This window comes from Paraphaeosphaeria sporulosa (assembly GCF_001642045.1).
Source record: "Paraphaeosphaeria sporulosa strain AP3s5-JAC2a unplaced genomic scaffold CC84scaffold_11, whole genome shotgun sequence".
Taxonomy (NCBI): Eukaryota; Fungi; Ascomycota; class Dothideomycetes; order Pleosporales; family Didymosphaeriaceae; genus Paraphaeosphaeria; species Paraphaeosphaeria sporulosa.
This window is the reverse complement of record NW_017253370.1, coordinates 1,287,794-1,305,245: the sequence shown is the minus strand read 5'-3', so window position 1 is coordinate 1,305,245 and position 17,452 is coordinate 1,287,794. Positions and strand designations below refer to the sequence as shown.

The window sequence follows — 17,452 nt, the reverse complement described above, 5'->3', positions numbered from 1 at the left end:
ACCATCAATTCGCTCATCATACTCAAACACTTTGTTTTCATCATGGCAGACAATGACACAATTCTCATCACCGCGGGTCCTTATCAGTTCCTGGCCAAGTTCGAATCCAATGCACCAAAGACTGTGAACGTTTTTCGGGGCTTGCTACCCTACCGCAAACAACTGATTCACGTGAGATGGAGCGGCGAAGGATTATGGGTGCCGCTTGGAGACGAAAATCTGGGTATCAACTTCGAGAACCACACCACCCATCCGTCCACTGGCCAGATCCTCCTGTATCCTGGTGGATATTCAGAAACAGAGCTGCTGTTTTGCTATGGAGGCGTATCGTTTGCGAGCAAGATGGGCCCACTGGCTGCCAATCATTTTCTCACTATCGTGGAAGGGATGGAGAACTTAAAAGCGCTGGGTGAGCTCATTCTTTGGAAGGGTGCGCATGATGTATTGTTCGAGACGACGGACAGCGGGAGGTAAGTAACAGCTATTAGCTCTTTATTCGACATCTATCATGGCCTAGATCTGATCAAGTGCCCAGCATCTCGAGGTTCAGAAAAGCTCAAGGGACATTGTCTGCAAAGTTATAATTGCGTGCCCCACTCAGTCTGTTCTCCTACAAAGGACATGCCCCAGTCCCATGTGGGGTCTTCCATGAGATCAAAGAACGTCTGCAAGGAAGAGATATTCTCAGGTTGTACCAATGTGGGCTCCGCATCGGTCGGTGCTTCTAAAATTAGGGATGTCGCATTCTGCACCACCGTGGTATAGTCATTGTCTGGGCGAAAGTTTGATGCCTGCTCGCTACCACCGAACACTTCCAGAGCAAGTCGCGATAGCCTATGAAGCAATGAAGCATACCGAGGCTTTGCAGGCCACATAGTAGCCGAAATAGAAGGACCTCGCGAGGACGTGCATAGCTGCAAGTCATCTGGGGCTGCATTAGTCTCTAATAGCTCATTTCAATGATATGATATGGGGAGCTTTACCATCCACAAGTCCTCTCAAGTAGCACAGAACCAAGAAGGTGATCGCGAAGGTGTATGATATCCAAGTGGAATCCACAGCGTGGTGAAGACTTCTGCGGGCCTCGGGATCCAACAAAAGGCTACCTTCTGGAAAGGTGGATGGTCTCCAAGACTCCAGGGTCGAAACAGACTCAAACGAGCACTTGGAGACGGAGAGGAAGATCTGAGATGCGGCGGTAAGGCTCACTGTCATAGGCTGAGTTGCCCAGGACGGTAGGGATAGCAACTCGGGCTGTGTCTGCGAAAGGACGGCTCGCAATAAAGAGCTATTGAGAGCAAGCCGATACCACTGAAGGAGTTAGCGATGGTACAATGGTCGACTGCCAGGCTAAATGTACTGACCCTTACTGACGTGAATGGCATCTGACATTGTTGGAGTTTGGTGTTTCCTGTGATCAGTCAGTCATCGCAGCTGGCGGTCGGCAGTTTTTCGGGAGTTCACGCACCAAGCCGATCAAACCATCGTCTGCGTACAAGTCAGCAATAGGTGGGGTTTGTAACGGACAAAGCATACCTTTGCCAATTGTTAAACTCCCCATTCGCCTCTGTGATGACCGCAAGGACTTGATTCCTGTCCGTTATATTGTCTTTCTGGTATCTTACGTTCTGAATTATACAAGCTAGCTCGACCGTTGAGGCATATCGAACATCATCTGGCTTTTGAGCAGCAGGGTGAGAACAGAACCTGTAGGCTCTCGCGCTCAATGGTCGCGGGTCTAGTGAACTAGGCATACCTGACGTCAATGTGAGGTTACAGTCGTACGTTACCAGATTCAGCCACACTCGCATGGCATCCATATCCTCTGAGGTCGCAGTGGCTAAACTCCGATCATCTTGGAAAGAACCCAAGACCTTCTGCTCAAGGCCGCAGAATTCAGCGTATCGAAGGGCTAGGCCAAAAACAACCCATGTGCTCATTTCATTGTAGCGGGTCTGAACCAAGGTCTGGCTTCTTGCATGGCCCGGTCCCAGAGGGCATGAGTCGTATGGCATCCATTGGAGATAGAGCAATAATGATTGAATATTGCTCAATGATGCTGAAGCGGCGCAAGGGCGGAGCAGTAGTCGAGACATATTGCTGTCCAAAAGTTTTATGACGTCGAAATAATGCGGATGCATTGAACGAAGCCGCATTGTATCGTTGCTCGTATTGTCTTCACACCAGAACCTGGCGCCAATGGCTACGATTGCCAGGAACAACGTAGGAGAATTTTCTCTCAAGCTTATGCCCATGCTCCGTGTCTTTTGGCTAAGTACTGGGGCCCAGGGGTGGCAATGTTCAAAGTAGCTGGGAATTGTAGCAGTCAGCTATCGCAAGAAGCATGTTGGCGAACTGTCCCATCCGGAGATGACCCACATATTGAACGCGCGAGAAGCCTCTGTTTCAGTCAACATGCCGCTTTCGATGGGATCTGAACACGATCTATTCGTATTCATGCGTGTAGATTCGTTCGCCGGGTCACGTGCATCGCCCAGAGCACCAAGTGCTCTCAATGTTGCAATAGGTGCTCCCAGCTCCAGCTGCTCTATTGAAGTATTGAAGATTTGGGGAACTCGAGTTAGATGAGATTCAATCCGCACTGGGGACTGGCTTTCGTGATCTGAGGTGATCGGCAGCGAGGTGGTTGGCAGAGAGGAACTGGATAGTCGGGGATACTTGTGTGGAGTAGCGTCTAGATGCTCAAGCTCAGCTATGCGAGCTTCGTGTTGGTTCACTCTAATAAAAATTGGTCAGCTCACTGCATGCCCAGCAGTACATGTACAGGCAAGGTGTAGTGGACCAACTACCTCTGCTGCAGCTGCACCACCATCTGAGCTAGCTTCGTTGGTCCTGGCTGCTCCTGGTGCGCATCTGCTGGTTCTGTCTCGAAGGAGCACGGCATGCCGTGATGAGCGCAGCGTTGGCACGCCGTTTGCCCTGTCATTGAAGAGAGAATGCATCGCTGTTTGCGCACTCTACAAGAAGCGCATGCACGATTAGCCCTGACAGAGCGACGTTCGACCGGTTGATGGTCGGCCACAGATTGATCGCCACTCTCCATAAGCTTAGATTCGGGAACTGGAGATGTCTAGACGAGCGTGCGCATTTAAGAATGCAGGAATCAGGATACTGGACGGCGTCTGGGCTAGTCCCAAGCTGGGTTAGTCAAAGCCATCATCCTCGATATATGGTTTTACCGATCTCGGAGCCCTTTCAGACGATCCAATGAACATCACAAAAACAGACTTCACCGGCGTAGATATCATGCTCTTCGTGTTAGCAACATAGCATGGGTTCAAATCGTCCGATACACTCTCGTGCTATGCTAATCAGTCCAGACCGCTTCAGACCTTCCTTGCCCTCTCACAATGTACATTGTCAAATGTTGTCTTTAATTTTTCGCCACCAGCCCTGACCAACAGTTCCAGATGGTATCTCAGAGGAAGCCCCGGTGGAAAAATCCATTTTCTCGAAAGGCACCATCTTGCTCTTCGTCCAAAATTTGTAGCCGATGAAGAGAACAGCGAAGAAAGGTATAGGGAAGTACGTGGTGATGAAAGATGAAACGTCAAACGTTGGCACTGTGAACGGTTTAGCTTAAATCAGAGAGGCGCGATATAGGAGACAAGTCTTACTGAAAGCTGTGAAGCCGCCAAAAATCAACACCATAATAGAGACTGCCATACCATAGTCTATATTCGCGGGTACAAAGTCAGCTGAGTCACAAAAGCGGGTCTATGCACAAGTTGTGTATGTCTAAGTCAAAGCCACTTACAGCTGAGATAAGGTTGAAGCGGAGCTCGGTAGGGCAAAGTTGATCTGTCGACACCTTGCACTCGCAACCCTTTGTACCATCGTGTATATGTGAATAGAATGCAGATCCACGATATAATACCACATATGGCAGTCATGTTGGCGACTGAAAAAGTCAGACGCCATGTTAGATGAGCATACGGGGAGACTTACAGTAGCCGAACGCCTTTCCTGCACTGCCTTTACTTGCAGCCATAAAAGAGAGGAGGGAGAAAAAAGCGCCAATGGTAACCGCAACCCAAGGAAGACCGTCTTTCCGTGTTTTGCCCATGAAGGCAGGCGCATGACCGCGGGTGTATAAGCCGTAGAGAGTGCGCGAAGAGACATATAGATCTGCGCAACCTGCAGACCACGCACTGGACAAAAGCGCTGCATTGATGATGGAAGGTAAGACTTTGATCCCCGCATTTTTTATCGCAATAACAAAGGGGCTTTTGGCTGCTGTAGAGTCCAGACTGAGTGAGGGATCCGATGGTGACACCAGAAGACCGATGATGAAGGCGCTACAAAGATAGAAGAGAACAAGGCGGACCCAGACACCCTTGATTGCGCTTGGAACAGACTTGCGGGGATTTCCAGTTTCAGCAGCGGCAATGGCCGTTAACTCGCTGCCAATAAAGCTAAAAGGACTATTAGCGTCTCGGTAGACATCAGGACGACCTCTGGCTTACGCAAATGCTGCGGATATCAGGACGGAAAAAAATCCGAAAAATCTTCCCTTAGCCCCGGGGATGTCCTGATATTGTACAAAACCACCCGTTTCTTCCCAGTACTTGAAGCCAATAGCCTGGTGGTTCGGCCCACCCCCGGCTGAGATTATCACACCGACTATGATAAGTCCAATGATGGTGATAACCTTGATACCGGCGAACCAAAACTCCATTTCACCGTAGGCTCGCGTACCAAGGAAATTGATAGCGAGGACGAAGATGAGCATGAGACCAACCCACAGTGCGTTGTTACAAATACCCTCTGTGCAGGTTTCTCCTGGATGAGTCCAATAGGTTACCAAGACGGCTGCAGCCGACACTTCAGCCGCTAGTACAATTATACTAGGAAATAGGGTCAGCGAGGTCCTTCCTGGAAGGAGTATACCACTCACTAGTTGTACCAGAATAACCAACCCATAGCAAAACCAAGCTCAGGCGAGACAAATCGATGGGCCAAGGCGAATTGGCCACCAGGCAGGGGAAATTGAGATACCATCTCGCCGAGGGCTGACATGACCGCATACAGGAGGGAGCTCATGATCACATAGGAGATCAGAAGCCCGGCGGGACCTCCATTCTGAAGGTTACCGGCTGTTCCGAGGAAGAGACCTGTACCTATAACGCCGCCCAGTGCGATCATTTGTCTGCTTTGATCAGCCGCGAATTATAGTTTTTGTTTGTTTTATCACTAACAGATGCCTGGGCCTCAATTCTCGATGAAGGGAGGACGCATTTGATACGCGTACTTCACCATACTCTGCATCCATGCTCGGCTCTCCGATACTCGTTTTCGCTTCCTTGCCGTCCATGGCGGCTCGCTAGCAGTTTTCAAGTGCAAGTCGCAAGTTTGGACAAGTGGTTCGCGCGGTGATTTCTCCTGTAACTCGAAGGGCGACGGTCGACTAAATCCATATTCACATCACAGTATAAGTGCGCCGTGGACGAAATGCTATCCATGTTTGATAAGGTTGAGTATACGCAAGAGGTCATGGATAACGCTAGGCGAGCTGAGAGACGTATCACGATAAGCTTTTGAGTGTCAAAGCCAAGATAACGGGGTCGGGATTGTCGGTGAACTTGCCGCAGGGCTATCTTAGGTATGCCATTCGGCGCGCGGCCGATGTTCCGCTTCTGATCCCGCCCTGACCAGCTATCCCTGTCATCGAACCGCGTTGCGATGGATGCCGACCAACTCCATTCTCGTGGCCTCTTTGGCTTTGAATAATACCTAAGTCCTGAGTGAATTATGAACGCAAAATTTTAAAGCCGTTAACGATGTTCCGAAACTTGAGACCAGGGTTGTATGGCCCTCTGCCGACTTTCTTCGCCGATGACCAAGACCAAGCAATCGATTACGACAGCTACAAAAAGCATCTTTTGAGTACGTGTGACCAATATCATGATGCTGCGACCGATTATTGATGTCAAATCTCAGATCTTGCTACAAAGGGCATCACTCCAGTATGCGCAGGTTCTTTAGGAGAAGCCGTTCACTTGGTGAGACAGCAATTGAATCGGCCGCTTCGAGCCACTGACATAGCGCCAGAGTCCAGAAGAACGTGTGGAACTTATTCGGTTCATTCGAACCACATTAGATGAAGCTGGACTGCCTGAAATGCCGATTGTGGCAGGTGTAGGTGGCTCCAGTACGCGTGAGACGATTCAACTTGCCAGAGCAGCAGCAAATGCTGGAGCGTAGGTTGCATCATTTCTTGCATAAATCATTGTCTTGCTAAATCGATACAGAGACGCTGGGCTTGTAATTCTACCGGCTTACTACGCAGCCAGCCTCGATGCGGACCAGGAACAGGTGATCCAGTATTACATTGACATATGCGAATCATCTCCGGTACGATATGACAATCTACATGACAGCTAAGCATAGACTCATACATATAGATACCACTATTCTTATACAACTTCCCAGCGAACTCAGCAGGCCAAGACATGTCATCCGAAGTGATCGAATCCATCATACGTAGAGCACCGAATTTGTGCGGTGTAAAACTCACGTAAGTCTCTCGAAAAGCAAGGAATCTAGGCTCTATACATTTTTTGGTTGCTGACCTATTTTCTTCGGTTGTCCAGCTGTGGCGGAAGCATTGGCAAGCTCGTCCGTCTCTCTATGACCATCAGATCCGAACCTGAGATCAACTCAAGCAGACCATATCCCTTCTTATTACTTGACGGACTCATTGCAGACCTAACTCCATGGATGCAGTGCGGTGGCCACGGTACTGTGAGTGGTATTCCGAATTTTGCGCCATCGTCTTCGACCAGACTGTGGTCACTCCTCAACAAGGACAAACTTTCGGCCGACGACAAGCGAGAGGTCGACAGGATCCAAGCCATACTTTCCAAAGCTGACGTAGCTGCGGTTCCGGCCGGTGTGAGGGGAATGAGTAAGTCTGAGTCAAGAACTTGGCTTGGGTTCTGCTAATTTGGTGTCAAAGAATATGTATTGAGTGAATTACATGGATACGGAAATGCGCCAAGGAGGCCGTTACTCCCATTAAAAGATGAAGAAGGAAGCAGACTTCTCGAGTTATTCAGTGACATGATTGCATTGGAGAAGGAGTACTCCTGATCCTTTTTCTGTTGTGTAACCGACGCGTCCTTCGCAAAGTATTTGAATGCAGTGAAAGCGGATTGTTTCACAAGACCTTCTTTCCAGTCGATCCATGTCTGTATACACATTTACTTGTATTCTCACTCTATTACAGAATTGAGGATCCGTCTCGCACTGTTAATTAAGCATACAATCTTCCTTCTACCGTTGAGTCAACATAGCCGGCCGAAAGTCCACCATGCCTGACACTGTCATTCAACGAATCCGTAGGATTGCACTGAGCACTCCATAAAATCTTTCTAGATTGCTGTCCCTTGTTTTCAGGCCCTGCTCACGGTGACAAGCTGCTGCAATGACTGCAGTGCAGCTCCGTAGCATGGGCTTGGGTAGATGTATCATCCAAAGACCTTGGCACGATAGCGTCTAGTAGCATCCTCGCCATGATTTCGAGGCCTATGCAAGCTGCAAGCGGTGAGAATCCAAGGCGAGAATGAACTTCTGAGAATCTCATATGTCCCAGATAGCTTCACAGTTTCGTCCACCACGTAGAAGCTTCCCGATACCAGCCAATTCAAGATGCCGAATATGTTAAGAAGAGGAGCCGAAAATCAATACGGGGTTTGCGAGAAGTAAGTACTGCGCTGTTCGCCACGTCCATTGAAGGACATGGGACCCCTTTTCTGCTCTTGGCATAAGAAGACCACTCGCACTGAACGCAGATACTATTGCAGAAAATTTACCTTGGGATGATCTAACTTTCTAATTGTAGATACAGAACTCATGGCATGTCGCTTTGGTGCTGGGAGTACATAAATCTTTGAGCAGGTCGCGGCCTGTCGGTAGGTGTGGACAATCGGAGATGCGGGGTAGAACGATGCATCTCCAGCATGCCCGATGAACAACAGCTGGCAAAACTATGTACTCATCAAATTGGCCCGCAAGATTAGTTCGGATACAGATTTAATTGCAGCATAGTAGCCTGTCATGTGCCTGGCTAGTATTACAGCACTAGTTACATCTCATAACATATAGGGCTTGCTTTTGCTACATTTAGGTAAGGAACACCCACCTAATCATATGTGGAACATCGTCGAGAACCTTTCTATAAAGACTGCTGCCGAGACTCAGTAACTTATCCGAAACGCATACCTACAGTCTTACATCCCTTAGATTTAACTTTCACTGTGTGTTCTCTGACGTCAGTTCAGCTCAAATGCTGTATACCAGGTTTCCAAGAAATCGCAAGCTCTGGCATAACTCAACGCATTGTCCCCCGCGAGTTCTCGCCGTGTATGTCTATGCCTGCTCGGATTAGCAGGTTCAGCTTCGCGATCAATACTTCGGGGAACTCGAGCGATGTCCGCAAGTACTAGGGGCTCTTTCATGCAACCACGCAATATTGGAGAATAGTGCAAGCTGTATCGCGTTGTCGCCGTGCCAGTCAACCGTATGTGGATCTGCTCCTAGCTCCAACAGCGTTTTAGCTATAGCCAAACTTCCCGCCCCTCTTGCTAGCATACAATCCAGAAAAGGCGTTCGACCTGCTGTAATGAGCGCGTTAGAATCGTGTCCACTCTGCTTCAACAAAAAAAATTGACATTGTCCTAATCATACGCAGTCGACGTTCGGTTACTGTTTTGCTGGGAAACCAGTAGTACACATGCACCCGTGCCGTGATTGGAACAGGTATATTACACGTGGTCTCGTCCAAGGATCTTAGAATCCTATGTAATGCATCTTCGGAGCGAGAGTCAAGCTCAGCGCTTGAATGCTACCCCAGACACCGCTCAGCATATCTTCCGCTCCGCTCAATGGGTAAATTTGTGTGCAGTAGTAGTGCTTTGGGCTGCTTATTTAATGCTCAATATATACCTTGCATATGGAGATATCGAAGTAGGTCTAATGAGAAATTTGCCCACAATCTGACAATCGACCCATTAGTCAGAAACAAAGATTAGGAGAGATTGAAATTGAAACCGACCCTGAAACGTATCATCCATCCTGACCAGGTCCGGTTGCACGGAGAAATGATACTCCTTCTGATCGCGCTGTCTATGTTCTCCAGTCTACCGTTCGCTATAGGATCCAAGTGTCGCTTTGCGGACTCTATATGAGTGTTTATCCTAGCTTCTCTTCCTCGAGTCATTTGCTGAATGAAACGGATGCCAAGTGATGTGTAAATATTCATCGCAGGGATGAACAGTAACTTAACCTCTCTGTTATAATGTCTAGCGGTGTTTGTGTCGGACAGATGAGGCAGCGTCATATATAATTCTTCGATGGAAGACACACACATTATGATCTAAGCGCTCAAACGAGCCCACCTATTTAAGAGAGCCTTGTTCGGCTGTTTTCTATCGTTTGTGCGATCCTGCAGACAAATTTTGTCTGGCGGAAAGTACGCGCATAGACTTTTGTCTGATTCTGGCATTGAATAACCCGGAATTAAGTTGTACATAAGCCAGTCCGGTCTAGGGATGATATTTTTGGATTGCAGTGTAAGATCGCAGCCTCCCGAATGGCCGAATGCAAGAGCATGTCAAATTCGTTCGCAACCATCCACTGTCTAGCGACTGAGCGATGGCCTTGACACTAGCCCCTGAGATCAGGCTTTGCATAAAAGAGAGCACCTTCAACTGTGTTTGACGACGTCCACTAGTGAAGTATAATTTTCGATTATGAGCGGTCTGCACGTCTGGAAGAAGGCGCAGGTCAGAAAATACTCTCTCCAGGGTATCGATAATTGACCCCTTGCTTTCTTCAATCCTCGCTCTTGTTTTTGAATGCTCGTTGCGAATCAGGTGGTCTTGGGTTTGATACGACAATGCGATGTTCAAGTGGAGCTTATTGGTTCCTGTTATAATCTCCGGGAAGTCTTAGTTGATGGCATCTTCGATAGTCATCTGTCGCAAGGCCGAACGTTTGCTGTCAGATAACTCAGCAAGATCTAATTGACTTGCCCTTCCACCAACCCCAGAGCTGTGCCACGCGCACTTTCTGCGTTTTCCAGATTTTTCGAGCATCTGCTCATCTTGCGATCGTCGAGGTAAAACTTGAAAGCATTATAGGTCTTCCATTTGCTCTTATGCCATGTTTTCAATGTCCTCAAGGCGGACAGCTGTCGATGCAAAAGTCTAACAGACGAATCGAACAATTCCAGCGCCTTATGCAGAGTTCCCTGAGCCGGAGGCATTTTGTGTCCCTGCACCTCAGTTGAATTTGCCTTCAATGCCTCTACCAATGCTTGGTACTCCTCGATGCTAGTGCAAAGTCTGTCTATCTCTTCGTGCGCATCTTTGAGCGCATTCAGGAAGCAACAACACTCGACGCTGGTTTCAAGCAACACTTCAACGACACTCACAACTGCGAACGATCCTGTCGGCAGTGAAAACGGGTCTGTCATGGCGGAAGGTTCAAATATGAGGAGATGTGAGATGTGTATACGCGTGCGAACATAAGATGCGTTGTTCAGCCTCGTTCTCTTGGTAATGATGCGGGTTGTATCGAACACGTGCAACGTTGATGAAGATGTAACTTGCGTAAGGCAAATCTTGACTCACCGGAATAACGATTCTACCACATAGTTTTCCCTCTGCCTCGTCCTCTGCCAGTCCAAGCCTTGGGAAGAGAATGAAACAAACAATTCCCCACCCACTCGTGCAAATTCAGCGGTCGGCAAGTTCTGACAGTTGATGCGTCCTGCATCCGATCCACTAATACATACTGCTACGATATATGCGAATTTTGTAACTACCAACCGAAGTAAAGTGGCTTCTCAAACAATTTGATCGTTCATTATTTATTCGTATTCGCTCGCAATTGTATAGCAAGTCCACAACTGACCGCAGTCCCTGAATGACCCCATCGCTTCCACATGGATAATATGGCACTGTATTGATCAATTTCAAGGCCACAGAACATAGGCAATCGAGTCTTCCTGCCCAACTCCCTACGCGCCCGCCCCATCCGGATGCGTAGGGTCAATCCACTTCACCGTCTCCGGTCTCTCGACTGGCTCCAATTCTGGCAGATTAATCGCCACAGCCTCGCTATCACTCCGCATAAGCACACACTCCAGCTTCTCCTCACTGCTCGCATTGATCTCCTGATGTGGCACATACGGCGGCACAAAGATAAAATCCCCGGGTCCCGCCTCCGCCGTGAATTCCAGCTTCTCGCCCCAGCGCATGCGCGCACGGCCCTTGAGCACGTAGATGACGGACTCGAGGTGCCCGTGGTGGTGCGCGCCCGTTTTGGCGCCCGCGTGGATGTGCACGGTGCCGGCCCAGAGCTTGGAGGCGCCCACGCGTGCGAAGTTTATGGCGGCGGCGCGGTCCATGCCGGGCGTTTGGTGGGCGCCACCCACGGGCTCGAGGGAGTCGCCTGGGATTACGCGGACGCCAGTTGTTTTCCAGGCATCTTCTGGGGCGGGATGGGGGTGCGAATGGTCGTGGCCATGGTTGTGAGTGTAGCCATGGCTTGATGCCGTTGGTGCTGGTCCTTGGTCTGATGACATTGCTGTTCTGCTGATGCCCTCTGGATGTTTTGTGAATATGATGTCGCTCTATGTGTTCTCCAGTGGTTGTTGATGTTGCCCGCGCAGTGCTGATCTGGCAATTGATTAGGGTAGGCGTAACAGGAGAATCAAGACTGGAACTTGTGTTCGTTGACTGGGACAGGATGTTAGGATTGTCACATTGCAACACCTCGATGGAGTCTTGCGTGCTCACTATGTGGATCCCCAGCAGGTGTTCAGGATGTCAAAGTGGGGGGATGCGGGGAACTAAAGCCTCGGCATGTCTAGGATTGCCTCGCACAGCTTTGCGGCGTTCTCAACATCAAAAGGGTGCTGCGTTCATCTGAAAGTTCGGCGTAGTCTTGGATCATGTTATTCCCATACCATGTAGGTTACGTTCAACAAGGAGGCATTGGATATCGGAGCTACTGAGAGCGTCAAAGCGCTCATTTATGGGTGGCATTTTGCAGCCGCCGCATCTCAACCAAGCCGCAGGAAAAGAATGTCATCCAAAATATCTAGTCTTTAAATTCTATCGTCCTCTGGAAACAAGGTTTTTATTTTCGCGACCAAATCACCCTCAGACTTTTGTGGCATTCTCGTTGTCCTGCTTGGGAGTAGGAAACTCACGCGAATCCCTCGCGTCATTTGGAATCTTGCCATCGATACTCGTCCTCGCCGCCAACTGCTCAGCTGCACCGGGCGCAAAGTCGCGGTACTCGGAGCTGGTTCCAAGTCTAAAACCAAGGTAGATGGTCATGAGGAACGTAGCGCAGAGCATGCCGAAGACGGTCCACTAGAAGATGGTTAGTCGCGATACAATCTCAGCTGCAGAATGTAAACGTACATTGCCCATAGGGTAGTTCGGACCATTGGTACCGGGGAAGAGGAATGGGGCGCTGATGCCTCCGCAGTTCGAGATGGCGATTGTCACACCAGTGGCAAGAGCAGTTGCTGTTGAACCTGACACAGTGGCTGTGCGGTGGGCTAGGAAAGGCATAACGGCTGAGTTAGTGCATGCAATGAGGAAAACAGCAACATAGCGGCCGATCCAGTTCGTCACCAGCGCCAAAATAAGGTAGCCGGAGCCGACAAGGGCCAGGCCAGCTAGTGCGTGACGAATGCGCTCCTTGGAGTAGTCGGAGTGGATGCAGTTGGCCAGAATGATGATCAGGGCGAATACGTTCGGTGGTACTGTGAGCAGTTGACCAACATAGCCAGAGAAACCCAGGTTGGCAACAATCGTAGGGCTAAAGTACGAGAAGGCGTTTAGGCTGTTCACCATGAAGAAATAGCTGATCGCGTACATCCAGAATAAGGGGTCCAGAAGCGTTTGCTTGGCGATCTTCACGTTGAAGGTTTTATCCTCCTTGTTAGGCGCGAATGGGCCCATTCGGGCGACCGCAAAAGCTCGCTCTTCTTCAGTGAAGAACTTTGCATCCTGAGGATAGTCGGGCATCCAGACCCAGACGATGACACCGAAGATTACGGCAGGAATTCCCGTGAGGACAAAGAGCCACTGCCAGCCTGCGAGACCGGCCTTGCCATTGAGGAATGAGATACCGGTCGCCAGCAGTCCACTGAAGGCTCCGGCAACCGCCACGGAACCGGCGAAAATGGCCAAACGGGTCGCGCGCTCGGAGGGCTTGTACCAGTAGCAGAGGTACATTACAACGCCAGGGAAAAAGCCAGCCTCTGCGACCCCGAGAAAGAATCGGATCGCGAGCAAACCTCCGAAGCTCTTCACAGCGCATGTGCAGATGGTGATGATACCCCAGCTGATCATGATACGGCCAATCCATACTGAAGGTGTAAAGAACTTCATTGCAAAATTGCTGGGTGCTTCAAAGACGACATAAGGCACGAAGAAGACAGCGACGGCGATGTTGTAGCGGTTTCCTGTGAGATCGAGTTCCTTGACGAGATTGCTCTCAGGTGTGTTGTTGTTAAGTGTTCGTGCGTTACCCAAGTTCACCTGCGCTTTGTCAGTAATTTGCGCAGTCTCATGGACAGCGGGAACATACGCGATCGAGGTAGTTGATAAGATACGATATACAGATGAACGGGAGGATCCACATATCGATCTTGCGGACAACGCGCCTCTCCATGGCCTTGTCGTTAAGGTCTGGCACGTATGTCGTCCCGACCGCCACGTCCTGCTCGACATTGGCCTGGTCCGCATGCTTGGTATCCGTTGTTGCCATGATGGGCGACTACTGACTGCGCAGAGGTGAGGTGCGTTAGGGTCGATGAGGCAACCAAGATGGTACAGATGTGTGCGCACAAACGATACGCGGTGGGCAGCGGACGCATTTTGAACATTACTTCAGACCGTCGATATCCTTGTATGCTCATACATTTGCCCCCAGTGTTACCAAATGGTTGCGCTGCCCAGAGATAACAAAGATACGATGCTCGACCAAGGTCTTGAGTTTGCATCGAGGTCGGTCCTTCTACAGGCCGTTATCAAAAGCGTTTGTGGGGGTAGACCAATGAGAGCCCGTGGGGAAATCGACGTTCGCCCATGACAGGCCGGCCCGACATCGGATAGGCACCAGGAAAAATTCCCAGCCTGCGATTGATGCGGAGATGCAAAGCGCGACCCACTCCAACCTGAGATTCTGGTCATTTTCGTTCGTAAGGGAGCAGGCCAAAACCTCCAGCTGTTATCTTGTCGTCGCGTCTCCCACGAATTTTCCCGAGGGGCCCTCGTTCACCCGAGAATCGAGCCAGAGTCGTACTGCTGGAAAAGCGTTTCCCCGCCCGTTGGTCAAGTTCGGGTCCGTCTTCAGTGCGCTATGCCGGGTAGTGGTGGTTGGCAAAGTTACCAAGAAAATACTTGGAATTCCGCATTCTTCTCTTCATTCAGGTCTACTATGGGTATTCTGTAAAAGGGACAATGTTACCAATTAGGTCGTTCTGGTCTGGTTTGAAACATGAACATCTGCCATCTGTGTGTTATATGCATCATATTGAGTTCTTATCGGGCTATCGACGGTGTCTAGGCGAGATGAGACGGGGTGTCAGGTACCTTGGCCAGAGCAGCGTGAGGTAGGAATATTTAGGTTAACGATTGTGTTGAGCTCGATCCCCATAGGCACCAATGGACGCCTGGTGCAGTCCGCTGGAGGTTAAGATTACCAGTAGTCTACTGATGGTAAGAGGTAGAACGCAACACGCAGGCAGGTCGTCACAGGTCGGATGGCGCGCGCTAGCTCAAGGAGGAAAGGCCATGACGCCAGATCACGTGACGAAATGGACCAGGCTCTCCAACAATTCCACAGCACTTGCACAGGACAAAGTGAACAAGACTGCATCCCGCACTAATCAACCCGCGCCCAGAGTCGCCAAAATGCGCCTGCGACTTAGCGTGCAGCGGAACAATCTGCCCGTCTCGAATATTCTCTGGAGCGTGCCGGACACAGCGAGCGCGCAAGCCTACACGTTCGCGCGACTGCTCGAGGATGTCAACCAGATCTTACCGCTGGAGGCTGAGCAGTGGGGCCTGGAGGACTACATTGTCGAACTGGAGGGATTTGAATGTCTGCACTTCTCGCCTGTTCTGCAGACACTGAAAGAAGACGACCGCCTCTCGTGAGTTCATCCTGCGCAAACCTGCAGAGCGCCGCTGACGGCTGCCCGCAGCATCCGACCTCTCCTTACAGCTGAAGTCCGCTCTCGCACGCTCTGTGGGCGCACCCAGATCACGGATGACGGACGCCACCTGGTCGACGGCATACCTTTCGGTCGACCCTACCTTAGGCAACCGCTCCGCCCCGCCGTGACCATCCCGCCGCGGAAACGCCTTCGACTCGATGAGGATACTGTTGCAGGCACCAGTGCACCGGAAGCGACAGGCTTCATCGCGGCAGCTAGTGAAGCGCAGCCTGCCGTGGGAAGTACCGGCCCAAGCAAGAACAAGAAAGAAGTGCAATTTTCGCAGGCAGACGAGGAAGGCTCGGAAGACAGCGAAGACGACGAAGACTTTGTTCCCGGACATGTTAGTGAGGGCTCGGTAGATTCTGATAGCGACGACGACACTTCTTCGGCGGCTTCTCAAGCTTCTGTGCAGCCCACCAAATCGAATAAGCGACGGCGCTCACCAGAACGCGAAGCCGCGGATACATCATCGCCTTCCTCGACCGATGCCGGCTCGGATTCGTCTTCAGATTCTGACAGCGACTCACAAATAGAAGCGGACCGCAAGGCTGAGACCAGCGCAGCCTCCGACTCGGAATCTGATAGCGATTCAGATTCAACCGACTCCGATTCAGATAGCGACAGCGACAGCTCTGCACCGGAGGTACTTTCCTCGAAACCCACCGTGCCGCCATGGTCTGGTACAAAAGACACACGCAGGAGGAACTTCAGGCGAAAGCAATTAACGAAGCTCAAGAGGCTTAAGGCAGAAGGAAAACTACATCGCGATGCTACCTACGCCGATCTACAGAAATATCTTGGGCTATTTCAAGAGCCGGAGTCACCAATCCGAACACCAGCACACACCATGTCCAAATCAACGGGCAAGAGAAAACGGCTAGGCGAGAATGCAGAGGACCAACATACTCAGACACAGGCGGACGAATCCGCAGAACTCGAAAGACGAAGAGAGGAACTCATGGCACGGCTTGCAGACACTGCGACCGACGTGGAAATGACTCCGGTCGAATCGTTGTCTTCTAACTTAGAACAAGCGGAACAGACTGCGAGGGTGAGCGCTTCGTTAGCAGTGACAGATGCCTCCACGTCTAATCGGAGTACTCCTACCCCGACACCACTCACAAAACGGCTGCGACCCAACGTGTCGGCCATTGGACGCATTCTCCAGCGCCAGGCTGTGAACATCGAGCGAAAAACATCAAAATCGGTGAAACCACCAGTTGCCGATCCAGAGCCTGAAGGTGCTTCTGATCCTGACTTTTGGAAATCACGAATCAATCTTTCCGCGTTCGAGTGCTGGGATGAAGAGTACGAACTCAGCGCTCCTCCATTCCCGTTCGAGCAACATTGGGACCCGGCCAGCAAGCTGATGCGCGAGAAGAAACAAGCAAAGCAGAAGAAGAAAGGGAGAAAAAGTGAACAACCGACTGAGCTATTAGTCTACGATAACGAAGACCAAGAGCCGGAGGATACACCTGTTCTCGACTACGACGACTCACCTGAGACCATGAAGGCAGCGTCCGACCCCACAGATGCTGCTGAATCCCAGATTCTCCAGGAAGTAGAGCTGGCTGCAAAAAGTGACTTGCCACCGCTGCCCGAGGACGTCGAGTCGCTTCCCACGCTGCAGCCACACGATGTACAGGTCGGCGCGGTCGTTGTATTCAAGGTCTATGCCATCGATCCTGTGACGGTTACTCCTCACATTAGTGAATACAAGACAGCAGCCGTTGAGAAGGAGGGCGACTCTGGGCACGGAGCGGGAACTTTCAGACTAAAGCTTGCGAATCGCGATATTCCGAACAAGGCGAGTGAGGCGGTAGATGAAAGGGGCCACTCGGTCAAGAACGCCGTGAGCGGCTTCCGGATGGACGATGAGGACGAAGATGAAGACGACAGCGTTTGGGAAGGCACGTTCGGTGAGCTGGTAGAGCCAAAGCTTTTGAAAGCTGCGGCGTAGGTGCTGAGTTATGCACGGCTGATCCCAATGCTGAACCAGCGGCATTCATCTCTGATGCGCCGTTGTTCTGCACATTTGACGTATACATTACCAGCTGTTTCGCCAGGATTATTGCAGATACGCCACAATTACAGCGCAAATGCAGCGAACAGGCGGAGGAAGACGTACTAGAAGAATTGATACCCCAAGTTTTTCCTGAAGCCATCGAACTCCGACAATAA

The 17,452-nt window shown here is 50.5% G+C and overlaps 8 protein-coding genes across 8 annotated transcripts; 3 read left to right on the top strand and 5 right to left on the bottom strand.

The window, feature by feature from the left end:
* Positions 1-42: 42 nt before the first annotated feature.
* Positions 43-474, top strand: CC84DRAFT_1263244 (uncharacterized protein; the record flags this gene model as incomplete). Its single annotated transcript, XM_018185223.1, has 1 exon — positions 43-474. The coding sequence occupies one exon, from the start codon at positions 43-45 to the stop codon at positions 472-474; it is 432 nt and encodes a 143-aa protein (XP_018031608.1).
* Positions 471-3,100, bottom strand: CC84DRAFT_280684 (uncharacterized protein). Its single transcript, XM_018185752.1, has 7 exons — positions 2,811-3,100; positions 2,380-2,739; positions 1,537-2,310; positions 1,469-1,488; positions 1,365-1,411; positions 984-1,311; positions 471-925 (listed from the first exon to the last, which is right to left on the bottom strand). The coding sequence occupies exons 1-7, from the start codon at positions 3,062-3,064 to the stop codon at positions 579-581; spliced, it is 2,130 nt and encodes a 709-aa protein (XP_018031607.1). The 5' UTR covers positions 3,065-3,100; the 3' UTR covers positions 471-578.
* A 281-nt stretch (positions 3,101-3,381) lies between these two features.
* On the bottom strand, positions 3,382-5,293 carry CC84DRAFT_1154867 (uncharacterized protein; the record flags this gene model as incomplete). The annotated part of the gene is made up of 7 exons (XM_018176914.1): positions 3,382-3,584; positions 3,639-3,695; positions 3,779-3,922; positions 3,970-4,436; positions 4,488-4,868; positions 4,919-5,170; positions 5,220-5,293. The coding sequence occupies 7 exons, from the start codon at positions 5,291-5,293 to the stop codon at positions 3,382-3,384; spliced, it is 1,578 nt and encodes a 525-aa protein (XP_018031606.1).
* Positions 5,294-5,801: 508 nt separating this feature from the next.
* Positions 5,802-7,113, top strand: CC84DRAFT_1263242 (putative dihydrodipicolinate synthase; the record flags this gene model as incomplete). The annotated part of the gene is made up of 7 exons (XM_018185222.1): positions 5,802-5,907; positions 5,962-6,023; positions 6,073-6,221; positions 6,273-6,375; positions 6,426-6,538; positions 6,615-6,928; positions 6,980-7,113. 7 exons carry the CDS (start codon positions 5,802-5,804, stop codon positions 7,111-7,113), a joined length of 981 nt encoding a protein of 326 aa, XP_018031605.1.
* Positions 7,114-10,042: 2,929 nt separating this feature from the next.
* Positions 10,043-10,498, bottom strand: CC84DRAFT_1180282 (uncharacterized protein; the record flags this gene model as incomplete). The annotated part of the gene is made up of 1 exon (XM_018180464.1): positions 10,043-10,498. One exon carries the CDS (start codon positions 10,496-10,498, stop codon positions 10,043-10,045), a length of 456 nt encoding a protein of 151 aa, XP_018031604.1.
* Positions 10,499-10,880: 382 nt separating this feature from the next.
* CC84DRAFT_1168357 (RmlC-like cupin) lies at positions 10,881-11,832 on the bottom strand. The gene has a single exon (XM_018179376.1). It carries the CDS (start codon positions 11,609-11,611, stop codon positions 11,045-11,047), a length of 567 nt encoding a protein of 188 aa, XP_018031603.1. The 5' UTR covers positions 11,612-11,832; the 3' UTR covers positions 10,881-11,044.
* A 333-nt stretch (positions 11,833-12,165) lies between these two features.
* Positions 12,166-14,007, bottom strand: CC84DRAFT_280667 (MFS transporter-like protein). Its single transcript, XM_018185751.1, has 3 exons — positions 13,636-14,007; positions 12,459-13,586; positions 12,166-12,407 (listed from the first exon to the last, which is right to left on the bottom strand). Exons 1-3 carry the CDS (start codon positions 13,813-13,815, stop codon positions 12,192-12,194), a joined length of 1,524 nt encoding a protein of 507 aa, XP_018031602.1. The 5' UTR covers positions 13,816-14,007; the 3' UTR covers positions 12,166-12,191.
* Positions 14,008-14,919: 912 nt separating this feature from the next.
* Positions 14,920-17,412, top strand: CC84DRAFT_1263239 (uncharacterized protein). Its single transcript, XM_018185221.1, has 2 exons — positions 14,920-15,205; positions 15,257-17,412. The coding sequence occupies exons 1-2, from the start codon at positions 14,964-14,966 to the stop codon at positions 17,229-17,231; spliced, it is 2,217 nt and encodes a 738-aa protein (XP_018031601.1). The 5' UTR covers positions 14,920-14,963; the 3' UTR covers positions 17,232-17,412.
* The last annotated feature ends 40 nt before the right edge of the window (positions 17,413-17,452 follow it).

What these genes read in the sequence shown, in the direction of transcription:
- CC84DRAFT_280684 (XM_018185752.1), bottom strand. Translation starts at nt 3,064, where the DNA reads ATGGAGAGTGGCGATCAATCTGTGGCCGACCATCAACCGGTCGAACGT. An exon ending in GTGGTGCAGCTGCAGCAGAG is followed by an intron (nt 2,740 to 2,810) that starts GTAGTTGGTCCA and finishes AATTTTTATTAG; the next exon opens with AGTGAACCAACACGAAGCTC. An exon ending in GAGTTTAACAATTGGCAAAG is followed by an intron (nt 1,489 to 1,536) that starts GTATGCTTTGTC and finishes ACTTGTACGCAG; the next exon opens with ACGATGGTTTGATCGGCTTG.
- CC84DRAFT_1168357 (XM_018179376.1), bottom strand. Translation starts at nt 11,611, where the DNA reads ATGTCATCAGACCAAGGACCAGCACCAACGGCATCAAGCCATGGCTAC.
- CC84DRAFT_280667 (XM_018185751.1), bottom strand. Translation starts at nt 13,815, where the DNA reads ATGGCAACAACGGATACCAAGCATGCGGACCAGGCCAATGTCGAGCAG. An exon ending in TTATCAACTACCTCGATCGC is followed by an intron (nt 13,587 to 13,635) that starts GTATGTTCCCGC and finishes GACAAAGCGCAG; the next exon opens with GTGAACTTGGGTAACGCACG. An exon ending in CGAACTACCCTATGGGCAAT is followed by an intron (nt 12,408 to 12,458) that starts GTACGTTTACAT and finishes ACCATCTTCTAG; the next exon opens with TGGACCGTCTTCGGCATGCT.
- CC84DRAFT_1263239 (XM_018185221.1), top strand. Translation starts at nt 14,964, where the DNA reads ATGCGCCTGCGACTTAGCGTGCAGCGGAACAATCTGCCCGTCTCGAAT. An exon ending in AAAGAAGACGACCGCCTCTC is followed by an intron (nt 15,206 to 15,256) that starts GTGAGTTCATCC and finishes GGCTGCCCGCAG; the next exon opens with CATCCGACCTCTCCTTACAG.